The sequence below is a fragment of the Trachypithecus francoisi genome, unplaced genomic scaffold (assembly GCF_009764315.1).
Source record: "Trachypithecus francoisi isolate TF-2019V2 unplaced genomic scaffold, Tfra_2.0 Lachesis_group9, whole genome shotgun sequence".
Taxonomy (NCBI): domain Eukaryota; kingdom Metazoa; phylum Chordata; class Mammalia; order Primates; family Cercopithecidae; genus Trachypithecus; species Trachypithecus francoisi.
The window spans coordinates 14,134,713-14,150,697 of NW_022681474.1; the positions used below are offsets into that span (position 1 = coordinate 14,134,713).

Consider the following 15,985-nt stretch of genomic DNA (forward strand, 5'->3'; position numbering starts at 1 on the left):
GATCAGGTGTAAAATAGAGCTGTTTACCCATAGAAGATGTTGAACTGTTAAGTCACAGGTTTGTCATAAACTTGTCCATTGGTAAAATGCTTGCCTATTTATTTCTCTGGGTTTCCTAGGGACCCAAATACAATAGAGACGCTCCAATCTTTTGGGAAGGCTGTTGACTGGGCAAAGTCTGGAAAATTCACGCAGCAAGATATCGACGAAGCCAAACTTTCTGTCTTCTCAACCGTAGATGCTCCTGTCGCTCCTTCAGACAAAGGTATTGTGAGTATAACAGTGAGAATCTCAGTCCACAGCCTCACAGATGATGTTGCTGTTGTCTGAGTTCTCGTGCACAGGCAGGAGCACCAGCTTCTGGCGCCTCCATCCTTGCCTGTGATACGATTTCCACATCTGACACCCTAAACATTGGCCTTGGAAACACGCTTCCCGACATCCGGGCGAGAAGAGTGCATCCTGTCATTTCAGTTTTGCTGACCTGAGGCCCAGTGGGGCCAACCCACGGCAGTGTCTGGGCTCATTAGGGTGGAAGGACGACGTGGGCATGGACCTGGCCTGGCCACGTTACTCTGTAGAGCCACTTTTGCTCACAGCATTATCAGCCTCACGCGGCCCTGACTGCGTCCACGCTGCAGAAGCAGGCCTTGGGTAGGAGTCAGCGTGGCTCGTGGGAGCTGGAGGTCAGGGTGTGATCTCTGGGCTGTTAGACACGTCCCTGTGGTTGAAACACGTACGTGAAGTAACAGTGAGATGCACCTGTCCCCTCCGGGACACGAGTGCACAGCCCACTGCGAGCTCCTGGGCGGCGGCTCCACTGTGCCTATGGTTTGTCTTCTAGGAATGGACCACTTTTTGTATGGCCTCTCGGATGAGATGAAGCAGGCCCACAGGGAGCAGCTCTTCGCCGTCAGCCACGACAAGCTCCTGGCCGTGAGCGATAGGTAAGTGGGGAGCGGGGGAGACAGCGTCTGGGATTGGAGGCCTTAACGGCACTGACGCAGAAGCCAGTCCTCGCTGACCTCGCCTGCCTTCCTCTCAGGTACCTGGGCACTGGGAAGAGCACGCATGGCCTGGCCATACTCGGACCCGAGAACCCCAAAATCGCCAAGGACCCATCCTGGATCATCAGATGAGCGGCCCTGGTGCCCCCGACTGTGCAGGAGCCCCTGAGAAAATCGGCCTCTGAGCTGAATATGAAAAGTCAGAAATGCTACTGCTTTTTCCAAGAATATTGTGTCATTCTTAAGGTGTTGCCACTGACTGGCAAGTCAATCTTAAGAGTGACCAGGAAGATGTTCATTGAAATAGTCATGCATGAAATGCCAAAGATGCACCACGTAGAATTTTCACTTTCTACTGACAGAAAGGCTTGTTTTACCTCATTAGTTCTAGAATATTTATTTAAGAATCTAAAAATAAAGGGCAACTCTGACTTAACCTCTGCTGGAGTCATTATTTTAAGTAGCATTTAGGGCCTTTACTAAACAACAGAAGTAAAATGAAAAGATTCACAAAGGTGTCCCACGTCTGCCTGTGCTGACTCATGAAACTCGATCACACCGAGGCCCTGTGGGAACGTCCTCCTAACAGACGGCAGTTCAGCGGGGCGGCTGGATGGAAGCAGTCCTGAGAAGCAGGTGGGCTGGGGTGAGTAAGCGCTCGCTTTGTCTTTACAGAGCCAGAAAGGAAAGCCTCCACGCCAGCTCTTCTTGGCTGTTGGACTCTGATTTCCCAAACAGCTTGTTTCTGGCATCTCCTCTCCCCCAATACAGCTCTCCACCCCCGTTTCTGAGGCACAGTGTGGTCTCCTGCAGACTAGAACTAAGAGGCAGAAACGCTGTCCCTACAGGAGGGGGGGCCCGTGAGGGCGGCAGGGCTGTCACCCCAGCACCCCTGTCTACTCTGGCAAGAGTCATCTGGAGAGTTCCAACCTAGGTCCCAGCGAGGACCGTGGATCAGACTGGACGAGAAACTGGCTATCAGATTTTTCAAACCCCTACCTTGGTGGTTTTAACATGCAGCTAGGATTGCAATCAAGAGGCCGAGTAGGTAAGATGTGTTCTCTTTTACTTTCTAAGGAGAGCAGGAGCCTGGGGTTGAGGCCCAGGGTCCTGGCCTGCTGCTGTGGATGGAAACTGACACATGGCAAATATGTAATGGTAAGTAAACATGGCGTTCCCCTTGGCCTGTGTAAACTACTGGCTTTGTTCTCCTTTTATGACTTGTGCATAGTTCAGTGATCCCTATAAAAATATTTTTATAATCTTTGCCCACAAAACTGCTGAGAAAACCTTTAGTAGCCACCCATAGATTGAGGTTTATAATCTACTTAAAAAACTAAAACCGAGGACTGTTGGAGTTGTAGGCAAACGTTTAATACGCACATCTGAAAGCATGAGACACGGTCCACAGCACGCACTGGAGCTGGCGGGGCACACGGGCGGTGACAGGTGCTTGCTGATTAGGTATTAATGTCAATAATACTTGCATAAAGTGCTGATAAATAACTTAAATGTTACAAAAACAGATGGTCCACGGTGAGTCCAGGTTGCAGGCACATGCAGGCAGGACTGGGTCAGACGCTCCATGGTTGCACGTGCTCTAGCTGGCCTGAGTCCGACACATCGTAGCTGGCCTTGTACTTGGCCAGGATTTTCATGAGGGGCCGCAGCTTAAGCCACCACTGTTCTTTGGGAATCCTGTGCCTGCGGAGGGAAGGGGGACAGCAGTGAGGCTGGGAGATGCCACGGCCAGCACAGTGAGTGGTCTTGCCAGAAACACGGGGTTTGTAGGGTCGGCTGAATCAACTAGATGAGAAAGCCAATTTCAGGGTCAAATGAAACCATTGTTTTTATATTTCTAAAACTTCTTCCCAAACACCTAGTGGTGGCTTTTTGTTGTTGTTTTGAGATGGAGTCTTGCTCTGTCCCCAGGCTGGAGAGCAGTGGTGCAGTCTCAGCTCACTGCAACCTCTGCCTTCCGGGTTCAAGCGATTTCTCCTGCCTCAGCCTCCTGAGTAGCTGGGACTACAGGTGTGTGCCACCACACCCAGCTCATTTTTGTATTTTTAGTAGAGACAGGGTTTCACCATGTGGGCCAGGCTGGTCTCGATCTCTTGATCTTGTGATCCACCCACCTAGGCCTCCCAAAGTGCTGGGATTATAGGCATGAGCCACCAGCCTGGCCAAGACCTAGTATTTTTTAACTGAGCTTCAGAAAAGTTAGTTCCTCAAACCCCTGAATGAGTTGCTGAAAGCAACAGCAGTGGCCATTCCCCTGTCCTGTACTCACACTGGCTGGGTTTGCTAAGGTAATAAGACCCCGACTTACTCAAAATCCGTTTGCTTCTTCAGCTCTGCCACAGGTTGAAAAATAACGTTTCTTTTGCTTATTCCCAGCACACAAACGGAATCATCAGTGGTAAATTTTTTTCCTATAAAAGATTTAAAGAAAGATTAACACCCTGTCACATGGGCAGGTGGGGGAGCAGAATCACGGGGCGAGATGAGAAGTGAGATTCCTGGGAACCATGCTGAACATGGCCTGGAAGCCCGGGGGAGGCTGAGAACAGCCGCACAGTGTGGCCAGCGCCCGGCCTGGGCTTGTGCAGCTCTGCTCTTGTGGGATCGCCCTGATGGCTTCCTGGAAAGCAGCTTTTGTTTTTTCTCTCAGTGGAGAGAATTTTTCACTAAATAGTAGGATAGGGAAATTAGCTTAAATTACAACAAAACACTAATAAGAAATTGATGCTCACGAATACACAGAGAGGCAAGAAGCATCCATAGCTAAAATAGCAAAAGAAAATCGATGTAGAATCAGTCAGTTCTTCAAAAAGACAAACCGATTGGAACTATTCACATCACTGTTTTTTGTAGACTGTCATTCTTCTAAGTCAGACATTGGCAGTGATAATGGTTTGCCCTAATAAAAGCACACATCTGGTATGACTGAAGAACGCTGAGGGGGGTGGGGGTGAGAAAGATGCTGGCACAAATAGCCACTCAGGAATGAGTGGGGACCAGCCATGTTGGAACCATTAACAAGAGTATTTTAAAAAATACCATGTTTTTAAAAACTTTTCAGTTTATCTAAAGATTTGTTAGAATATGTAACTTACAAAACTGATTTAAGGAAAAACATGCATAGTTCTACAAACATGAACAATTCATTCAGCAGCCAACTGGAAGTTTTGCTGGATGGAGTTCCAAGGAGTTTGTCCTAGCAAACATCCAAAAAATAGAAGGCCCCACTTAAACTGTGAGGGAAACTGTGGGCCGACGCTCAGGATCTCCAGAGCAAAAAGCCTGCACAAAAGAACTGCAGATTGAATCTAGCAGTGATAAAAGAGAACATGTCACCCATGCCCAAGCTGACCTTATCCCAGGAATCCAAGGTTGGTTAAATAGCAACACTCAGAGACCAGCAGGAGTCAGAACATCACACGCAGCTCAGTTCTGGACTGAAGTAGGAACCGGCACCCTACTTCTCCCTGATAGGACAGTATTTTCACCAAGGCAGACGGCCTCCCTCCCTGGACCCCTTACCTCTGCCCCGGGCCTCCTTGAGTTTCGCAGTGATCCACTCCATAGCTCTGGCAGAGATTTTGGTTCCAAAGTTTCTATCAAATGGAGAGGGTGCCCCACCCTGTTGGTGGTTAGAGTCATATGAAATATCAGTTATACAGTAACACTTTGCTGTTCAATAGAAATGATGATTTCTATTTCACAGAATTCATGTTTTTATTTCCAGGTCTTTATGGATAGCTGGAACAGAACAAAAAAATCTATGATTCCTGTAGCCTGAACTCAGCCTGTTAAGCAAAAAGTGTCAAGTGCTCCCCCTGCCCAGTAAGAGGAGGATTTTAACAAATGGAACGAGTCAACTAACAGTCTCCAATATTTTAAAATCTTCAATCAGGATTTCATAAACTCATCTGGGGTGGGGATGGGTTGCAGCTTTAAGAATCTGATAACTGTTGTGGATTCTTTAACAAAATCACACATATGCCTACTATTTCATCATCATTTCAGGGGATTCATCAGCCCTCTGGAATAAACTCACGGGCTCTGGTTTAAAAGTATAAAGAATAGGAGGCGGTGAGGAAGCAGTGTGTGCGAGTTAGGAATGCTGGACTGCTGTGTCCCAGGCTCAGCTCATGACATGCATGTGCCTGCATGCAGCTCATTCTGATTTGGTATAAGTGTCAAGTATATTACATGTCTGATAATCCATTTTAAATCTTAGGAAGCTCCAGTTTTTAACTTGATGAAGTATTTAATTTGAATAAGCATTTCCAAGTAATGGGGGTGTCACTGTTTTCATGAAAGCTGACAGCTCCCTTAAAATCCCCATTACTCAAACCTCACCAACAAAAGAATCCTAAAGCTGGTGATGTTTGGCATGACTTAAAAGTTTAGATGTTTTGGCTGGGCACGGTGGATCACGCCTGTAATCCCACCACTTTGGGAGGCTGAGGTCAGGAGTTTGAGACCAGCCTGGACAACGTGGTGAAACCCCATCTCTACTGAAAATACAAAAATTAGTTGGGCATGGTGGTGGGTGCCTGTACTCCCATCTACTCGGAAGGCTGAGGCAGGAGAATCTCTTGAACCTTGGAAAGTGAAGGTTGCAGTGAGCCAAGATCGTGCCACTGCATTCCAGCCTGGGCAACAGAGCAAGACTCTGTCTCAAAAAAAAAAAGTTAAGATGTTTTTTATCATCTTGGAATTTACTTATACATTTTCCCCTAAAATGGCTGAAACAACAAGACATTAATCTTTAAAAATCACGCAACAGTGGCCTTGCGGGCCCCTCATGCAGTCTCGGGCCTACCTGCTGCATGTGGCCCAGCACATTCTTCCTGCAGTCAAACACGCCTTTGCCCTCTTCCGAATAGAGCTGGTAAATGAAGTCGGTGGTGTAGTTTTCACTGCAGCTCTCATTTCTGAAACAAGCGGGAAGGAGCCACTTTGTTTAGTGTGCAGTGGGCACGTGGCTCCCTGCTTGAGGAGACGTCCTGGGAGGCTGGCCTCCCGTGTCCCCTGACCTACGGTGATTCTACATCAACGCCAGTCCCTCCAGTTCATGGTTTGGCTTTCTACAGTTTCAGTTACCCATGGTCAAGTGGTCAACTGAGGGCCACAAATATTAAATGGAAAGTTCCAGAAATAAATATATGTTTTAAATTGCACACCATTCTGTGTGATGAAATCTCATGCTATCTTGCTCTGTCCCACCCAGAACGTGAATCATCCCTGTGCCCTGAGTCTCTATGCTCTGTGCCTCCTGCCCCTGAGTCACTCAGTAGCCGCCTTGGTTATCAGATGGTTATCAGTACCCATCCCCTCATGTATACAGGGGGCGGGTACTATCCCCAGGTTCAGGCACCCACTGCAGTCTTGGGACACATTCCCTGAGGCTAAGAGGGATGACTGTATTTCCTTCTTCCTTCATAAACATCAGGTGCTAATTAGAGAAATGATTGCGAGATATCTAAAAGAGTAAGACTATAAAGCAAAAATTTTAGTTGTCTAAATGCAGGCAAATCTTTAGAGCAACGCACCACGACTCTCTTCTGCATCGGCTCAGCGCGTAGTGACTCCAGCGGCAAAGAAATTACCACTCATCCAGCCCAGAGTCACAGACCAGAATCTAAGAACCGCAGTGTGACGGTGACCGTAACATCAGCCCTGGTCTCACTCACCTGAGCACAAGGCCCCTCTGGATGGTGGTCTTCATTTTCTCCGTCAGGTGCTCCACATTGGACTGGAAAAGAGTATTTTGTTAGACAATAAACTGCTAAGCACCTACTGTGTGCCAGGCCCTGCAGGGAGGGAAGTGCCAAGCACGCGTGGTGGTGAGCGTGGCCAAGGAGGCTGCAAGCTCTCACGGCTCGGGTCTCAGAGCCTCTCCCAGGTGGGGAGAGCACGTCTGCAGCGATGAATGCCGAGTGCAGGGCACGGTGAGCAGCCCTCACGGTGGCCACTAGAAACGCCTTCCGGAATCAACAGGGTCCCTCTGAAGATGATAATTCCGTGACTGGCCTAGTGCTCTATTCATGGCTCTATTGCTGCTTATTTATTTTCATGACGATGTTCGCTCGGCGCTCTCAGAGGAAAAAGCGACCTGTGGCCTCTCTATGGAATCTCCTATGACAGCCTGATGAACAGTGTCTGACCAAAGAATTTTGTAGACTCTGATTCACACACAGATTTCTTAAGGCAAAGATTGTCTTAGAAAAGAGTAACGACATCCTATTTCAGATCATCTCGGGAGGATTACAAGAGGGAGGTAATTCTCTAATGACTCATCCTAAGAAAATGGAGATTTTTACATGTAATCAAATCTGTCACTGGGCACGGCGGCAGAATTTCACAAAGTAGGAGGCTGGGCGCAGTGGCTCACGCCTGTAATACCAGCTCTTTAGGAGGCTAAGGCGGGTAGATTGCCTGAGGTCAAGAGTTTGACACCAGCCTGGCCAACATGGTGAAACCCCGCCTCTACTAAAAGTACAAAAATTAGCCGGACATGGTGGCGGGTGCTGTAGTCCCACCTACTTGGGAGGCTGAGGCAGGAGAATCACTTGAACCCAGGAGGCTGAAGTTGCAGTGAGCTGAGATTGTGCCACTGCACTCCAGCCTGGGTGGCAGAGCGAGACTCCATCTCAACAACAGTAACAAAAAATCATAATTTCTCTTCTTAAGTCGTTGCCATGTTGAGTGCTGGTGAGGCAGGATCTTTGGACAGATTTCTGAAATATGGTCATGAGTCACATAACAGAGGGATATGTTCTGGAGAAATGCATTGCTAGGTGACTTAAGCCTTGTGCAAACATCCTACAGTGAACTCTCACAAACCTAGGAGGCAGGGCCTGCTGCACACCTGTTGTTCCTGGCCACAAACCTGAATGGCGGGGACTGTTGAATACTGCAGGCAATGTGTATCTAAACATGTCTAGATGTAGAAAAGCACAGTAAAAAAAATATATATATATTTTAATATATATAATCTTTTTATAAACGATAAAAAACAGTACATCTGTTTGAGGGCAGCTCCATTATCATCTTATGGGACCCACCGCTGACAGAAACATCGCGATGCAGTGAATGACTCCACAAATATTTAACTTGACACAGTGAAGAAATTTGTGATTCACATGTCACATAATTAGCGACAACACCAAGGCCCTTTTTACTTGATCTATTTGGCTCAGAAACAAGTAACATCCTAACTTTTTAAAAGACAATGGTGCCGGGCACGGTGGCTCACGCCTGTAATCCCAACATTTTGGGAGGCCGAGGTGGGCAGATCACGAGGTCAGGAGTTCAAGACCAGCCTGACCAACATGGAAACCCCATCTCTACTAAAAATACAAAAATTAGTTGGGCATGGTGGCGGGCGCCTGTAATCCCAACTACTCGGGAGGCTGAGGCAGGAGAATGGCTTGAACCTGGGAGTCGGAGGCTGCAGTGAGCCGAGATCGCGCCACTGCACTCCAGCCTGGGTGACACAGCCATATATAACATATATTTATTTATATAACTAAATAAAGACAATTGTTCAAGTTGCATTTTATCTGCCAAGGCCTGTCATCCTGCATGGAGTTTAGCAACTTTGAACACTGCAGGGTCCAGGCCTGGATTCTGCTGTGCCATCGAAGCAGGGGCAGACCCCGGGGTCGGCGACACCCTTCCCTAAAAGAACCACAGATGCCAAGAAACCACGGCCGTGTCTGTGTCAGTTTAGAGGCAGATGCAGCATCAGAGGCCTCAAGATTTAAAAGAAGCTGCAGCAAGCTTCAGAGCCAGTCACAGACATGGGTGGTGACTGTCAGTGGAGGCACTCAAATCGTTTGTGACAGAAGTGACAAAACATTAACTACACAACAGACTACATCAAAAAAAACAAGCTTGTGTTTCACACACAAGACTAGAAGATGTCCTCAACCAGGCACGTCCGCCGTCACCTGACACTCGGGAGAGGCACCTGGGCGATGCGAAGGGCATCAAGCGTGGCGTGTTCGGTAGCACCTCTGTCTCCATGCCCCTTGAAAAGCAAACCACCCTAGACACGATGTTTCACTCCGCAGCACCGAGTGGATCCCAAGGGGACAGTCCCCCAAGGCCAGCCCCGTCACATACCTGCAGATCCCTGATGTCGAAGGGCTCTTCGAAAATGTATGCAGCATCGGCTCCGGCCGCGAGGCCCCCCATGTTGGCCAGGTAGCCACAGTAGCCGCCCATGGTCTCGATGATGAACACGCGCCGCTTGGTTCCGCTGGCGGACTGCTTGATGCGGTCACAGGTCTGGTCACAGAGAAGAGATAAATCACTCCAGCCCAGGGCCAGGGTGCACCCACCATCCCAGAGCTCCCTGACGAGTGAGTGCAGCAAGGCCCCCCACTGCGCCTGAGCATGCAGTCCCAGCATCGCAGAGGTGAAGGGTGTGCAGCAGCCGGGATGTGCCCTCGGAATGGGTGTGAACATGCCCCCACCCCGCCCCACCGTGGCAGCCACCTGGAGGTGAGCTCCATGACCTGTGGTGGGGGCCTGGCCATCTACCACTCCCTTCTCCCAGGCCCCATAGGAGGAGACTGAAAAGACGACCCCACAAAGCCAGCTCACTCCACGCTGCTCTCTGACTGTCCCTGCTGAAGCAGCTTTCACCGGACACAGACACCGTTAGGTGTGAGATGAGAAGTTAGGGGGCTGTCACCTGCCAGCTTAGTCCATGGGAACAGCTGTGCTATTCTATTTTCTTCTGCTAAAGCTCCCTGTGATTTTAGAGTTGTAGCCATCTTCCATCCATTGGTGAATGTTACTTATGTAGAAACTCTACTCAAAGGCAGACGGTGGTTCTTAGACCCAGGCACCTGATGCATAGGCATCAGGTCCCAGAGCGAAATGTCTGCCATCCGCCCTCCACGAGGAACCAAGCTCAGCGGGGAGAAAAACAGCAGAGAAATGCATCGGCCGCCTTCCCACCCACACACCACTCCGGGCTGCAGCGCCCTCTCCTGGGACTCTGCAAAGCCTCTGCTTGGGCCTCAGCTCCCACCCCAGCACCCTGCAATCTGTTCACACAGACTGGAGACCCATCTATAAAAAACATAAATCTGATCCAGTTCTTGGTTCATTCAAAACCCTTTGCTCACTTCAAGTATACGTCAAGATTTTCTTGGGAATCCCTGGCCCCACCTGCTTCTGACACCAGGTCCAGCTCTAGCTCCAGCCACCCCAGGTCCTCCTGGGGCCTCTGGATATGCCGGCCACTGTGTGCGTCACATTCAGGCACAGTGGTGTGAGGGAGAGCAGCTCCCAAAGGAATTCCGGTCCTAATACCTGGAACCTGGGAATGTTCCCTCATGCGGTGATAAAGGTGAATCCTGAGGACTACCCAGGTGGGCCCTAAGTGCCACCACCTGCATCGGCAGATGAGGGGTGCAGAGGCTGAAGGCCCTGGAGCAGGATGCTGCACACCCATATGGGAGGAGGCGGTGCCAGGGAACAAGGCGTGCAAGGCCTGCAGCTCTGGGCACCTGAATGGGCCACGAGGGACTCTCCTGGAGCAAACACTGTGGCCTCAGCCCATGGCTCCTGCCCTCCAGAGCTGTGCGAGAGTGAGTATTATTTTCCAGCCCCAGGTGTGTGGTCAGGGTCACAGCGGCCACGGGACACACACAGGCACCTTCCTCAGCTCTGACCCAGAGAGAAATGTCATTTCCTCACGAAAACGTCGCCTGGTTTCTAGGATGGCAAAGTTCCCTCTGTCAGGGACTCTCGGGGCACCCCATGTCCTCTCTTCATAGAAATCACCCTGGTGTCCCTCCCTGCAGTTACCTCCTGGCTATTTGACTTGCAGTCCTCACTAGGCTGCGAATTCCATGAGGGCAGGAACTGTGGGCTGGACTCACACCACTGCACCATCAGCAGGACCCGGCCGAGCCCCGACAGCAGGCGCTCAAGAAATGCTTGTCTCTGAATGACATAAGCAAAGTATTCTCCAGCCAGCCAGCCAGCCATCCGTCTGTCCGTCCTGGTCAAGGGCTGATCCTGCAGGATTCCCTAACCGGCCTCCATGGGACTCAGCCAAGAGTAAAAGCATGAAGTGGGGGTGTGGACTTGAGACTGGGAGCCACATGAGAGTCTGTGCACCAGAGTTTAACACCCACTGGGAAATTTTCACTGGAGTACTTCAGACGAAATTTAAAAGCGCATTTTGTTGAATAAACACAGGCTTGATTAAACCATTCCAAACTACACTTCGTTTCTTTGGCAGATTCTTTTCCTCCCAAAATAATTGGTTGATGTATTCAAAAGTGAACACGGGCTCTAGTTAAAGGGCCACTTTGCATTGTGTAGAAGCCGAGATGGGGAGAGAAACAGACAATGGGAAGAATTTCCGTCTTTGTGCTTAGGAAGGACAGAGAACAGAAACCCGTCAAGGGTCCAAAGAGCTCACAACTGCCTTCTTGAAGGGCCAGTGCAGAATTCTGAGGGTTTCACTGTTCCACCTGTACTGGGTCTCTCTCTAATTGCGATCTAAGACTTAAGATGCCGTAAGGATTTAAGACTTGCCCTTTGTCTTAGGGAATCCCGGGCATGGGAAGGAAAATGTGGGTGGGGCATCAGGACCCCCAGAGGCACGAAGCCTCATGGGTTATTTTTCCAACTGAATCTCCCCCGCAGCCCACCCTGAGGTGAGGAATTCCTGTCACTCATTCAAAGAATGACATCAACCGCTTAAAGGCAAAAGAATTCTGCAGGCAAGCAGCTCTCCCAAGAGGCTGATTTGTGCCTGAGCGTGTCTGAGTTCTGGTCCCGCCAGGCTGCCGCTGTGGGTGCATGGAATAGCGCAGCCCTGACACCTGAGCCACAACCCTGACTATGTGCTCCTCTGAGTGTAAACGCAGTGACAGCTGGGATGGAAGAGTCCGCCTCTGCTAGAGCTCAGATACAGCTTTCCTGAACTCTCTCATTACCTAGATGGTGTCTTAAGCCTGAATTAGCTTCTAAAAATAGCAAGTCCCTCCAGCGGTGCCTCAGGCAATTAGTCAAAGTAGCACTGACAAGAAGAAGATCCCAAGCGTGGCCCTGCCTGCCTGCAGTGTTTCACGGAGGCGCCTCCCTGGCTTCCGAGTGGACAGAAGGCTGGCAGAGGGCTGAGTCCCAGGCCCGGCACGTGGACGGCAGCTGTGAGTGGCACTCGTCAGGCAGAGCCTGTGACCTCAGCCGTTCTTGCCACACAATGGGATGTGCCCGGCAGACACAACTCCCTGCAAGGGCAAACACACGATCCTGCTAGGAAATTCCCCAAGGAGTCCCATGGGAGCAAGAGCCCCAGGCTACAGTTCCAACATCACCAGCACTTTGCTCCATGGGTGTGGTGTTAAGAAACATAAATTGGTGGTAAAAGATAAGACGGCATTTGCTACAGCGTTAAGGTAGAAAAAAGCCACTGACTTCTCTGAGAACCACCTTGCTCTGTGAATCTGCAGGGAGGCCAGTCTTCCCATGACTGGTATCCGTCACGGCAGCCGACCCGCTGCTGAAGTCGGTGGCCAGACGCGGCAGGGGGTGGGGTCCCGTCCCTGCTACAGCAAGGGACCTGCAGCAAAGCACAGCCGCTGGCCGGGGTAGTGCTGCGCCGCGTGCGGGGTGCGAGGGTGGAAGCACATGTGGACATCTACAAGGTGCTAAAGGAGAGCGAAGCCAGCGATGGCCGGACCCTAATGGCATTCACTGAACAGGAGTCAAGTGCGCGGCCCAAGGAAGTCCTGGGAACGAGCCGGGGCCAGCCTCTGCAAGGCCAGCACAGCGCCAGGGAACACGACAGGGAGAAGCCCAGGAAAGAGATGGCCCTCAGCTTGAGTGGGAGGCACAGGAGGCTGCAGCTGACCTCACGGCCCCTCCGCTCCCTTCCCTGCACTGGAACTCAGTTCTGAAGGAAGAACCTGGAACAGAACTGCTGTTTTCCGAGGTACTGTGCCAAGCTGAACTAAGGAGTCTCCAACAGGGCTGGGAGTTTTCACTGCAAACTCCGAAGCTGGTTTGGACGTGAACATCGAAGGTAAAGGCCAGCGCCTGCTCTCCAGGAGGCACCAGGCGGCCAAGCCACTGACGTGACCCCACGTGCCAAGGTGGCCACCGTCCCGTCTGCAGCTGAGTGAAGACCCTCTCTGCAGCAAAGGCCTGTGGAACTCCCACAGGTCCTCATGTCCAGCTCATGACCATAGAGGTGGGTCAGCTTATCAGGGGCCGGAGGGGCCACCATGCGGGTGTCAACACCACGCCTATGACCGGCAGAATCCACTCCTCCCAAAGCACACGTTGGTGAAACTGCCTGCCCAGGAGGGCATGATCTCGGCTCTCTAAAGAACCTCTCGTCTCACCAGGAAGGCTGTGGTTCCAGGCAGTGGCCCCCAGTGGGCACGGCTCTGTCCCAGAGCTCGTACGTACCAGGCACTCAAACCCCTTCCTGCAGGCTCCCACAGCTGACCCTGCAGCCTCGCTACTCAACGCAGGCAGGAGAGGCAGGCTCCAGAGAAATGGTGCTCACGGCTCCCCTAGTCTAGGTGGCATAGAAACACAACCCCAGGACTGGATATATCATCTCACTTTTCATCAATAAAGACAGGTTCTCCCTAAGGCAGAGAAGCTAAAAAATTTACCCTGTTCTGGCCAGTGTGACCGACATAAAGCCAAGCTAACAAAGGTTGGGGGGGAAAGAGTAGTAATAAATCTGGCTCATTCTTAGCACAGAAGAAACAAATTGCCAAAATAAATGAAAGAAAGCAATGGGAGGAAACGGGGTTCTCTTACCTGGACAACAGCATTCAGGCTAGTGTCGGCGCCCAGGCTTATTTCTGTGCCCGGGACATTGTTGCTAATCGTGGCCGGCACCACACACAGGGGGATGCAAAGCTCCTGGTGGCAGCCTCGCGCCTCGGCCATGTCGCACGCGCTCTTGTAAGCCTGAAGCAGCAGGGCCAAGCGGTTAGCGGGGGTGCCAGGTGCTCATCTGCCAGCCCCAGGGCCTGCGCTGAGGTCCAGGAAGGGACAGGAGGGGCCTGAGTCACCAGGGGAGGCCCGTTCATGCAGGTCAAGGGGCCGAGGGGAGCTCTGGAGGCCGTGTGGGAGTAGGACAGGCCTTGGTGACACAGTGGACTGCCTGGGCACAGCCCAGGTCCTCATGAAAGGGGAGGCCTGCAGGCAGCACAGCAGGGTGGGTATGAGGCAGACAGCAGAGCAGGTTGCAGGCAGAGGTGAGTTAGTCACGAGCGGGACAGCTCAGCTCTCAGGGTATCTCATCATGGGTAAGCGAGGCCAGGGCAGTCAGGACGTTTAAAGGCAAAGCTAGTCCTGCAGCTTTCTGCAGGCAGGCAAGGATCAGTGGGATGGGGCCCACAGCTGTAAGGACCACACCAAGTGACCGCCTTCATCGTGCAGAGGCGGCCTCCACACGCAGGCAGGGAAGGAGGCATGCAGCTGGGTTACCGACGGGCCACACTCAGCCCCACGCCACACCTCTGTTCTCCGGCGGGAGGCTGCCATTTCCACCCTAGGGAAGCCGCACACAAAGCCACACAGGCAAGCAGGAACCTGAGTTGCTGCTCTGGGGTTCCACTGGGAAATGGGCTCTGGTGTCAGAAAGGGGAGCGGTTCTGGAGCCCGTGTGCACTGGGGTTTTTCAGAGTCCACCTCAGGGTGTTAACCAAGGTAACAGCTGGACAGGTCCACATGCCCACTGTTCCCACCTCCAAGCGGCCCCACACAACTTGGTGGCAAAACCACCTATTTATGGTCTTTTCATCCACTTGGTGGCAAAACCATTTATGGTCTTGGACATGTCCCTCTTACTATGAATATACCCACATCTGCTGCAGAAATGCTATTGTTGGGATGCAGGGCGCGGCCCACATCTCCCTGGGAGAGTTGGACAGTGAGTGACCCAGGCTCTGCAGCCCTGGTGCAACCCAAAGCATCCCAAGGCCAGGAGCCCGTGTGGGCCGAGGGCTTCGGACAGTGGGTGGAGATCCGTGGCAGGTGGGTTCACAGCGTGGTGGGTAGGAGGGTAAGTTGGGTGGGTCAGTGCTGGGTGACCACGAGGTGAGCTGTGAGCAGGGCGACCACAAGGTGAGCTGTGAGAGGGGCCCCCGCACCCCATGGCATGGCCTCCATGTTCACCCAGGCCCAGCACATGCCCAGCTCTTGGGCTGCGCTGTACAGGCTCTGCCTTGCAGGCTCTGGCCATGGTAGTTTTTGCAGGACTTCAATCCAAATGCCAGCCTGCTTCCCAGCCAGAAACACTCATCTGGGGACACTCGCTGGCCTGGTGCCCAGGATGTGGCCCCGTCAGCAACACCATGTGGGGGGCTCCTTATGCTTTTCAGACAGGTGATGTCACTCCTTTACTGTGGAATACCCCAGCTCAGGACTGACCAAGACTGGCTGCAGGGAGCTGGCTGCTTCTCCAAGAAGCCCTCGCTGGAAGCCAGAGGGTGTGGGTGACCTGAGGCCAGGAGGGGCCTGAGGCACACAAGAGGGCAGGTGGGGGGGTCTCGGCTCCTTAACTCCACATTGAAATCTGTGAGAATGGCCACATTGCTGCAAATCCTCTCTCCCCTCTTACCTATCGCTCCTCTTTTCCTTCCTTCAGTCTCCAAAAAAGGAGAGGGAAGCTTCAAGACGGGGGAGACCCTGCCCAGAAAAGCATAAAATTCTCAAGACCAAACACAGCTGGGTCCGTGGTGGGGCCACTACGACAAGGAATTACAAGGCTGTGGTCACCGCCACCTTCGCGACACCTGACAGCAGCGTGGCACCCACCTACTGTGTTTCTGGTGTGACGTGATCAAGCTTACAGGACAGAGTAATGCACCAGCCAGCACTAAGGAATGAAAGGAGTCCAACCGAAACTCCCCGCAGCCACATCCTGAGAACATGTAACACCTGCTCTGAGATATTTCATTAATTCTCTT

The 15,985-nt window shown here is 51.7% G+C and overlaps 2 protein-coding genes across 11 annotated transcripts in view; one reads left to right on the forward strand and one right to left on the reverse strand.

Annotated features, from left to right (window-relative positions):
- The window catches only part of PITRM1 (pitrilysin metallopeptidase 1), a 38,454-nt gene extending 37,011 nt beyond the window's left edge, over positions 1 to 1,443 (forward strand). For all 9 annotated transcript variants that reach the window (XM_033209442.1, XM_033209445.1, XM_033209447.1 and 6 more), the window contains 3 exons: positions 120 to 265; positions 845 to 947; positions 1,046 to 1,443. In XM_033209442.1, coding sequence (XP_033065333.1) covers positions 120 to 265; positions 845 to 947; positions 1,046 to 1,139 — 343 coding nt within the window. In that variant the 3' untranslated portion in view covers positions 1,140 to 1,443. The remainder of the gene's footprint in view (positions 1 to 119; positions 266 to 844; positions 948 to 1,045) is intronic.
- A 916-nt stretch (positions 1,444 to 2,359) lies between these two features.
- Positions 2,360 to 15,985, reverse strand: part of PFKP (phosphofructokinase, platelet) — a 68,704-nt gene continuing 55,078 nt past the window's right edge. Inside the window, exons 16-22 of one of the 2 annotated variants that reach the window (XM_033209451.1) lie at positions 13,827 to 13,979; positions 9,147 to 9,311; positions 6,710 to 6,771; positions 5,839 to 5,950; positions 4,551 to 4,650; positions 3,337 to 3,439; positions 2,360 to 2,711 (exon numbers count right to left, since the gene is read on the reverse strand). In XM_033209451.1, the coding sequence (XP_033065342.1) occupies positions 2,582 to 2,711; positions 3,337 to 3,439; positions 4,551 to 4,650; positions 5,839 to 5,950; positions 6,710 to 6,771; positions 9,147 to 9,311; positions 13,827 to 13,979 (825 nt within the window). In that variant the 3' untranslated portion in view covers positions 2,360 to 2,581. The remainder of the gene's footprint in view (positions 2,712 to 3,336; positions 3,440 to 4,550; positions 4,651 to 5,838; positions 5,951 to 6,709; positions 6,772 to 9,146; positions 9,312 to 13,826; positions 13,980 to 15,985) is intronic. The other variant, XM_033209450.1, reaches the window with a different exon arrangement.